At 47.7% G+C, this 10,414-nt stretch overlaps 1 protein-coding gene across 1 annotated transcript; it reads left to right on the top strand.

The window, feature by feature from the left end:
• Positions 1-8,174: 8,174 nt before the first annotated feature.
• On the top strand, positions 8,175-8,528 carry LOC306933940 (uncharacterized protein; the record flags this gene model as incomplete). The annotated part of the gene is made up of 1 exon (XM_079516326.1): positions 8,175-8,528. One exon carries the CDS (start codon positions 8,175-8,177, stop codon positions 8,526-8,528), a length of 354 nt encoding a protein of 117 aa, XP_079372452.1.
• Positions 8,529-10,414: the final 1,886 nt, after the last annotated feature.

Here is a 10,414-nt window from a genome sequence, read left to right on the forward strand (position 1 = left end):
TAAGTGGCATTTCTTCCTCTGCCTAGTGGGAATGTGCGTGCATAATTTCACAGAAATCGCACGCTGTGTTAAGATTTGAGGCATTTTGTTCCAAACGGACCAATCCCGCAAACTTTGGAAGGCAATCTTAGCCAATGGGGATGGAATATGGGGAAGCCTACAGGGGTTTATTAAGTGGCCTGACGCCGGCGACGTGTCGTGAGCCGGCAGATCTGTTTCCGCTGCACAACGCCCGTTGATAAGTGGAGTGTTGTGCTGCGTTTGGTGACTGAGGAGTATAGAGGAGTAGGAGGAGGAGGAGGAGGAGGAGGAGGAGGGGGAGGCACCCAGCCCCCCACCAGAGACCCGCACATGTCACCCCCCAGGCTGTGAAGAAATGGATGTGCTTCATTTCAGCCGCCCATAATGTCTGCAGGGGCTGGGGGGGGCGGGGGGGGGCTGGGGGCTGGGGGGCTGAGGGCTGGGGGGGGGGGGGGGTACCACTCCTCTCCCCAGGGGGAGCATGCACTTCTGTATTAACACGTTAAGACCCGAGGACCTGATTCTACAAAATGTCTTCTAAATTCCGACAGGGGGGGGCACCACCGTGTTGTAGTGGTGGAAAGTAACTTTACTTTAAGTACATTTACTCAAGTACAGAGAATTTCCATTATTTAATTTAATTAGTTGGCTTTAATTGGTTTACATTTAGGTTATCACAAGCATGGATTAACAGATCAAGCCCTAGTTTTGTACTCTAACACAGTTTGACAAATTGTGAAAACGTTTGAGTACTTTTACTTTGTTTCCAATACTATTGCTTGAGTAGCATTTCGAATGTAGGCCCTTGTATATTGTGTGGTGGTAGGCCTACTGCTACTTTTACTACAAGAATAATCTGAATGTAGGCCCTTGTATATTGTGTGGTGGTAGGCCTACTGCTACTTTTACTACAAGAATAATCTGAATGTAGGCCCTTGTATATTGTGTGGTGGTAGGCCTACTGCTACTTTTACTACAAGAATAATCTGAATGTAGGCCCTTGTATATTGTGTGGTGGTAGGCCTACTGCTACTTTTACTACAAGAATAATCTGAATGTAGGCCCTTGTATATTGTGTGGTGGTAGGCCTACTGCTACTTTTACTACAAGAATAATCTGAATGTAGGCCCTTGTATATTGTGTGGTGGTAGGCCTACTGCTACTTTTACTACAAGAATAATCTGAATGTAGGCCCTTGTATATTGTGTGGTGGTAGGCCTACTGCTACTTTTACTACAAGAATAATCTGAATGTAGGCCCTTGTATATTGTGTGGTGGTAGGCCTACTGCTACTTTTACTACAAGAATAATCTGAATGTAGGCCCTTGTATATTGTGTGGTGGTAGGCCTACTGCTACTTTTACTACAAGAATAATCTGAATGTAGGCCCTTGTATATTGTGTGGTGGTAGGCCTACTGCTACTTTTACTACAAGAATAATCTGAATGTAGGCCCTTGTATATTGTGTGGTGGTAGGCCTACTGCTACTTTTACTACAAGAATAATCTGAATGTAGGCCCTTGTATATTGTGTGGTGGTAGGCCTACTGCTACTTTTACTACAAGAATAATCTGAATGTAGGCCCTTGTATATTGTGTGGTGGTAGGCCTACTGCTACTTTTACTACAAGAATAATCTGAATGTAGGCCCTTGTATATTGTGTGGTGGTAGGCCTACTGCTACTTTTACTACAAGAATAATCTGAATGTAGGCCCTTGTATATTGTGTGGTGGTGGTAGGCCTACTGCTACTTTTACTACAAGAATAATCTGAGTATGTATTCTTCCGGCACTGGCGTGTGTGGCAACGCAGCCTCCCTGCAGGGTAACAAATGGAGTCTAACAATATCGGAGGCAGCCTGTGTGGATATATGGAAACAGCAACGAGAAGGCAAGAGAGTGGAGTACAACTATTAGTAAGAGAAATCTATGAAAATCTGGGAACTAAATCGTTACCAAGAAATTTCTTCACCAATGTGTTTCTAAAGGTGTCTAATAACATGTACTAAAAGTTTGAAATTCAACTCCCGTGGGAAATTGAGTTATTAGCATAATATGTGAAACATACCCTTAACATCCTATATAAGGCAAAAAAGTCCAAATTTCATCATTCTTTAAGTAGCATGTGACATATGAAACTAGGGTGTTTTCATGATTCTGAATCCATTCCAAGCATTAGTTTTGCACAAAAAACACTCCTTGGGAGGAAAACGGCCATAGCCGTCATCATAGGTCAGCACATTTGGTCAAGTGGATATGGCCTAATTTAGCCTAAGGAGTGTTTTTTGTGCAAAACTAATGCTTGGAATGGATTCAGAATCATGAAAACACCCTAGTTTCATATGTCACATGCTACTTAAAGAATGATGAAATTTGGATTTCCCACGGGAGTTGAATTTCAAACTTTTAGTACATGTTATTAGACACCTTTAGAAACACATTGGTGAAGAAATGTCTTGGTAACGATTTAGTTCCCAGATTGGTCAAATACCTGATAAAATGCCCTTACTATATGTCAAACAATAAGATGAGTTGATTGGAAGTTTCATTTCTTTACTTGCTTCTTTTTTAAGGACTCTATAATAGACTTCATTTGAAGTTGATGGGTGTGAATTTCACACATTGATATTGCTGCAACTGCTCCTCTGAAAATGGATGACAGCTGATTTGTCACAAACAAGACAGACCATGAAATTGTGAGCAGTCTGACAATTCTTGACAATTCTTCATCCGTGTGACTCATGCAGCTCCACAACGCTTGATTCAAAAGTTTGGTTTAGAAGCGATGAATACCAAATTAAGGTGTCAAAGCACATTTACGTCTTTCAACGTTAATAAAGCAGGTCAAACCAGGTCTCCAAGTAGTTCTACAGCAAAAGCTAAATATTGTACAAAATAACTTCTCCACAAGCTAACTAGCTACTGTAGCTAACTACGTGTCACAATGTGACGTGTGGATCTACGTGTAGCTTGTAGATCAGTTTAGACCTGCGATTATTGATCATTTTCTTAACGATTATTCAATAGATTCCAGTTTTGATCAATCAATTCATCGAGAGGTGCATTTTCATATCAATAATCGATTGATTGATCGATTATTGATATGAACCACATGAGCGTTAATACTTTGATCACGCAATAGTGAAAATAGTTAGTTTCACCACAATGTCTTAATTGTCGCGACCCGGTGTGAGCTTATAGATCGTCTATCTTCACAACTTTACCCTATACATGCCTAAATCAGGGATAGATTATTAATCGATTATTTTATTGCTTTAATTGTCGATACATTTAAATTGATTCGTTGGATTAACTGGTGCGCCCCTAGAGCAGTTATTTTTGGGCAAGCGACCCTGTGGTGTCCGCACAGCGGTCATGGAGAGGTGCAGCCAGGTGTCTGTGGTGTTACTATAAAGTTACTATATTTACCCAGGGTATCTGGGCTAAGCTCAAGAACTTGTTTCCAGCCAGGCCCTGCTCATGGAACATTTCATGGTAGTGGTTCAATAGCTTGCTCAAGGGCACTTCAGCGGTGGTAATTTGAACGTGTCGGACCGCTGATTCGAACTGGCGACCTTCCGGTATCAAGACCGCTCCGCAATCCGTTCGGCCACCGCTGCCACGGAGAGGTGCAGCCAGGTGTCTTTGGTGTCCTCACAGCGGTCACGGAGAGGTGCAGCAAGGTGTCTGTGGTGTCCGCACAACGGTCATGGAGAGCTGCAGCCAGGTGTCTGTAAACAGCGGTCATGGAGAGGTGCAGCCAGGGGTCTGTGGTGTCCGCACAGCGGTCATGGAGAGCTGCAGCCAGGTGTCTGTAAACAACGGTCATGGAGAGGTGCAGCCAGGGGTCTGTGGTGTCCGCACAGCGGTCATGGAGAGGTGCAGCCAGGTGTCTGTAAACAGCGGTCATGGAGAGGTGCAGCCAGGTGTCTGTAAACAGCGGTCATGGAGAGGTGCAGCCAGGTGTCTGTAAACAACGGTCATGGAGAGGTGCAGCCAGGTGTCTGTGGTGTCCGCACAGCGGTCATGGAGAGGTGCAGCCAGGTGTCTGTGGTGTCCGCACAGCGGTCATGGAGAGGTGCAGCCAGGTGTCTGTAAACAGCGGTCATGGAGAGGTGCAGCCAGGTGTCTGTAAACAGCGGTCATGGAGAGGTGCAGCCAGGTGTCTGTAAACAACGGTCATGGAGAGGTGCAGCCAGGTGTCTGTGGTGTAGGCACAGCGGTCATGGAGAGGTGCAGCCAGGTGTCTGTGGTGTCCACACAGCGGTCATGGAGAGGTGCAGCCAGGTGTCTGTGGTGTCCACACAGCGGTCATGGAGAGGTGCAGGCGTATATGTAAAATAAGTGGTTGTCTAAATGAAAGAGCTGAGGTTGATCAGGCCACGCGGCACAGCAGGGAGAGCCAGTCTGCCTCTGCATTTTGTTCAGAGACTCTCAGCAGTATGTATGGTGCAACAGAAGACTCAGTTTCACCTTCATTGTTCATCTAAGCAGGGGAGGGGGGAGGGGGGGGGGGGGGGGGGGGTGTGGGGCTGTGAAAGCAAAAACAGAAAGAGAAGCAGAAAAGGCATAACATTACGGCAACATGAAAGGTGCCTGCCAACGCCATGCACTCAGTGGAGCCCACATCTATCCACAAGTATTGCCAGCAGTGTTGATTTTGACAGAATTTCTTTAGTTTAGTTTTAGTCTTATATAGTCTCTTGAATAGTTTTCATTCTTCTTCTTTCGTGTATCATCCTCAAATGTCCAACTCCAAGTATTGAGTAGCCAAGCCCTTATCTCTGGTCCCACGTGGAAGAGAAGAGGCCGGCCTCCGGAGGAGGTCTGTACAGGTGGGCAGGTGTTAACTATGTGTTGTGAAGGAGGTCTGTACAGTACAGGGGGCAGGTGTTAACTATGTGTTGTGAAGGAGGTCTGTACAGGGGGGCAGGTGTTAAATATGTGTTGTGAAGGAGGTCTGTACAGGTGGGCAGGTGTTACTGATGTGTTGTGAAGGAGGTCTGTACAGTACAGGGGGCAGGTGTTAACTATGTGTTGTGAAGGAGGTCTGTACAGGGGGGCAGGTGTTAACTATGTGTTGTGAAGGAGGTCTGTACAGGGGGCAGGTGTTAACTATGTGTTGTGAAGGAGGTCTGTACAGGGGGCAGGTGTTAACTATGTGTTGTGAAGGAGGTCTGTACAGGGGGCAGGTGTTAACTATGTGTTGTGAAGGAGGTCTGTACAGGGGGGCAGGTGTTAACTATGTGTTGTGAAGGAGGTCTGTACAGGGGACAGGTGTTAACTATGTGTTGTGAAGGAGGTCTGTACAGGTGGCAGGTGTTAACTATGTGTTGTGAAGGAGGTCTGTACAGGTGGCAGGTGTTAACTATGTGTTGTGAAGGAGGTCTGTACAGGGGGGCAGGTGTTAACTATGTGTTGTGAAGGAGGTCTGTACAGGAGGCAGGTGTTAACTATGTGTTGTGAAGGAGGTCTGTACAGGAGGCAGGTGTTAACTATGTGTTGTGAAGGAGGTCTGTACAGGGGGGCAGGTGTTAACTATGTGTTGTGAAGGAGGTCTGTACAGGGGGCAGGTGTTAACTATGTGTTGTGAAGGAGGTCTGTACAGGGGGGCAGGTGTTACTGATGTGTTGTGAAGGAGGTCTGTACAGTACAGGGGGCAGGTGTTAACTATGTGTTGTGAAGGAGGTCTGTACAGGGGGCAGGTGTTAACTATGTGTTGTGAAGGAGGTCTGTACAGGGGGCAGGTGTTAACTATGTGCTCGGCAGACTGCTCAGGCTCGCCACACTCGCATGCATGCTGCACTGTCCGCCAAGCCCCACCTCTTCATTGCTGATTTGAAGCAGCCGACTCCAGTGCGCAGGCGGTTCAGTATAGGGTCCACTGCCGGCGTGGCAGGTCCTCTCCCTCAACGCCATCCCCCCGTCCTCCATGCACTGGTGGATGAGTCCTCCATGCACTGGTGGATGAGTCCGCCATGCACTGGTGGATGAGTCCTCCATGCACTGGTGGATGAGTCATCCATGCACTGGTGGATGAGTCCTCCATGCACTGGTTAATGAGTCCTCCATGCACTGGTGGATGAGTCCTCCATGCACTGGTGGATGAGTCATCCATGCACTGGTGGATGAGTCCTCCATGCACTGGTTAATGAGTCCTCCATGCACTGGTTAATGAGTCCTCCATGCACTGGTTAATGAGTCCGCCATGCACTGGTGGATGAGTCCTCCATGCACTGGTGGATGAGTCCTCCATGCACTGGTTAATGAGTCCGCCATGCACTGGTGGATGAGTCCTCCATGCACTGGTTAATGAGTCCTCCATGCACTGGTTAATGAGTCCGCCATGCACTGGTGGATGAGTCCTCCATGCACTGGTGGATGAGTCCTCCATGCACTGGTGGATGAGTCCTCCATGCACTGGTGGATGAGTCCTCCATGCACTGGTTAATGAGTCCGCCATGCACTGGTGGATGAGTCCTCCATGCACTGGTTAATGAGTCCGCCATGCACTGGTGGATGAGTCCTCCATGCACTGGTTAATGAGTCCGCCATGCACTGGTGGATGAGTCCTCCATGCACTGGTTAATGAGTCCTCCATGCACTGGTTAATGAGTCCGCCATGCACTGGTGGATGAGTCCGCCATGCACTGGTGGATGAGTCCTCCATGCACTGGTGGATGAGTCCGCCATGCACTGGTGGATGAGTCCTCCATGCACTGGTGGATGATTCCTCCATGCACTGGTTAATGAGTCCGCCATGCACTGGTGGATGAGTCCTCCATGCACTGGTTAATGAGTCCGCCATGCACTGGTGGATGAGTCCTCCATGCACTGGTTAATGAGTCCGCCATGCACTGGTGGATGAGTCCTCCATGCACTGGTGGATGAGTCCTCCATGCACTGGTGGATGAGTCCTCCATGCACTGGTGGATGAGTCCTCCATGCACTGGTTAATGAGTCCGCCATGCACTGGTGGATGAGTCCTCCATGCACTGGTTAATGAGTCCTCCATGCACTGGTTAATGAGTCCGCCATGCACTGGTTAATGAGTCCGCCATGCACTGGTGGATGAGTCCTCCATGCACTGGTGGATGAGTCCTCCATGCACTGGTGGATGAGTCCTCCATGCACTGGTTAATGAGTCCGCCATGCACTGGTGGATGAGTCCTCCATGCACTGGTGGATGATTCCTCCGGGATGGAACGTAGCATCTTTTGTGCCACCTTGTTGTAAGGGTGGCGGGACTTGAGTCTGTTCAGAGGCTTTATTTCCTGTTGGACTGAAGCCCCATGAAGTCAACGGAGTTGTCGTAACTCTGTCTTACTCTATGGCTCTGGTGTCTTATATAACTCCATATTTGGGCATAAGGATACAGCCTAATCAACTGTTGAAGGGGCTATAGTGTGTACCAAAATCTCCTGGAGGGGGCGTCAACACACCAGACAAGTATGGCGGCCACTACCACGTGACACTTATTATGTGTCACGTGGTAGCGGCCGCCTAGCCTGGCTAATAGGCCAGACCGAATCAGCCGTTGGCAAAAAAAATTGCCTGCCGGCGGATTACGGTCTGGAGAGGCTCAATTGTACGCCCATTTCCTACACCAGAGAACTGGTGTGGCCAATCGGGACACGGTATGCAATATGGGCGGGCTTTGGTACAGTGACGTTCAATGCTTGAGACCTTTGACTGACAGTAGCTCTAACCAATTGCGTCAAAGAGAAAATGTTTGAACCCGCCCCCGGGAAACAAGATCCATACACAGCATCTCCAGACTCAAATACAGTGTGATTTGAGTCTGGCTTATTAGCCAGGCTAGCGGCCGCCATACTTGTTGGCTTGTCTGGTTTGTTTACATTGAGCGACTATCAGGTGTGCTACGACGCCGCCCCCCTCTTGGTGACGTACACGTTTCCGAGAAATTGGCCATATACAGTTTGAGTTACGTTCATGGTGTATTCCACAATAGTGACGTAGTAATGACATCATCATGTAATGACATCACGACGCCATCATCGCAACAATGTCAACTGGCCTTTAAAAGGAATGACCTGCCGTGTGTCTGCTCAGACCACGCCCCCAGATCTGCCCATAGATCACTGAGCAAGACAGTTCTGCACCATAAACCACCGTAGAAACGGTTTCCTCAGAATGCGCTACGTCGCCACTTACCTCCTGGCCGTCCTCGGCGGCAACGCCAACCCCTCGGCCCACGACATCAAGGTCATCCTGGGCAGCGTGGGCATCGAGGCCAACGACGAGCACCTGAACAAGGTCGTCGGCGAGCTGAACGGAAAGGACATCAACAAGGTCATAAACTCCGGCCTGACCAGGTTGGCGTCCGTGCCAGCGGGCGGCGGCACCGCCGCCATAGCGTCTCCCGCTGCGTCCGCCGCGGGCTCGGCTAAACCCGCGGCAGCCGCCGTGGAAGAGAAGGAAGAGAAGGAAGAGAAGTACGACTCCGAAGGGTCAGACGACGACATGGGCTTCGGACTCTTTGATTAACCCATCAGACGATAACGTAGACCCCCCCCCCCCCATGTGGCATCTATTGGACCCCCAATCTACACTGTACAATCCTCAGAGGGAATTTTACTCAGAGAGGGTGCAAATCTGTAACAATCTGTAACTGATGATACAGACCCATAATGGTCCATTTGGACCCCCTGGTGGGCCCCGGACCCGATGTTGAGAACCAGTGGACGAATCTGCCTTTTCAATGTTGAAAAAAGTACACTTTAAAATACTAAAAACATCATGTCAGTGTGTGTACTGGACGAAGGTCATGTATGTCTTTGGAGGATACAGCCAAGCCCGACTAGATGATGCAAATGACATTGACAAGAGCACCATCACAATGACCCGGTCTTCAAGTAACACCAGAGGCACCTGTTCAAAACTGTCAGAAAAATATGTTTATTTGAGGCCATCCGAACGACAAGGACACAAGGATGAACAGTAACATCGTAGCGTTTCTCACCGAGGCCAACTGCAGCTTGCTTTCTGCTCAGCTTCCTTCAGAAAGAGATGCCTATAAAACAGAAAGCTGTACATACTATTTTGCCGACAGGAATATCTAGGGTTATGCTACGTACCACCACGGTCCACGGAGAGCACCCTGACTGGCTTCAGCACTGCCTCGTATTAATTGTATAAATAGGGCGATGTCATTGTAACTACAATGTTATAAGTTACTCCCCACACCTTTCTGTGTTGCCACAAATGCTGTAAGTATACACCCTTCTGGCTCACCTCGCCAGTGAGAAGCCACCACAGAGGACGTACCGTACCCCAAAAAACATTTTTGTTCTCCAATTATTTTAAAGAACTGTTTTTTTTCCTCCTCTCATTGTAATGAAAATGCACCGTAAAGTTAAGATGATTGTAATCAAACATATTGTAATCAAACAAACCATCAATTTACACTCATATTGCTTGAATGCCAATCACTTTGAACGATCAATCTGGTTGGTTTACTTGTCTTAAGTAATAGTATCAATACTGCAATGTAAAAATACTCTGTTACAAGTTAAAGTCGGGAATTCAATATGTACTTAAGTAAAAAGTATTGGCATCAGAATGTACTTAAAGTACTCAATATGCGGAATGTCCCATTTTTCAAATGTATAAAAAAAATCACACCCATATGAAGTGAGCGGCGCTCTTATCATCATACATCATCAGCTCACATCAGCTCACAATGTGTTGCGATGCGGCATTGGTCTTCTACCCTCCATTGGTCTTCTACCCTCTCAACCATTATAAAACCATTGGTCTTCTACCCTCTCATTGGTCTTCTACCCTCTCATTGGTCTTCTACCCTCTCAACCATTATAAAACCATTGGTCTTCTACCCTCTCATTGGTCTTCTACCCTCTCATTGGTCTTCTACCCTCTCATTGGTCTACCCTCTCATTGGTCTTCTACCCTCCATTGGTCTTCTACCCTCTCATTGGTCTTCTACCCTCTCATTGGTCTTCTACCCTCTCATTGGTCTACCCTCTCATTGGTCTTCTACCCTCTCATTGGTCTTCTACCCTCTCATTGGTCTTCTACCCTCTCATTGGTCTTCTACCCTCTCATTGGTCTACCCTCTCATTGGTCTTCTACCCTCCATTGGTCTTCTACCCTCTCATTGGTCTTCTACCCTCTCATTGGTCTTCTACCCTCTCATTGGTCTTCTACCCTCCATTGGTCTTCTACCCTCTCATTGGTCTTCTACCCTCTCATTGGTCTTCTACCCTCTCATTGGTCTTCTACCCTCCATTGGTCTTCTACCCTCTCATTGGTCTTCTACCCTCCATTGGTCTTCTACCCTCTCATTGGTCTTCTACCCTCTCATTGGTCTTCTACCCTCTCATTGGTCTTCTACCCTCTCATTGGTCTTCTAC

This window comes from Electrona antarctica, assembly GCF_951216825.1.
Source record: "Electrona antarctica genome assembly, chromosome: 12".
Classification (NCBI taxonomy): Eukaryota; Metazoa; Chordata; class Actinopteri; order Myctophiformes; family Myctophidae; genus Electrona; species Electrona antarctica.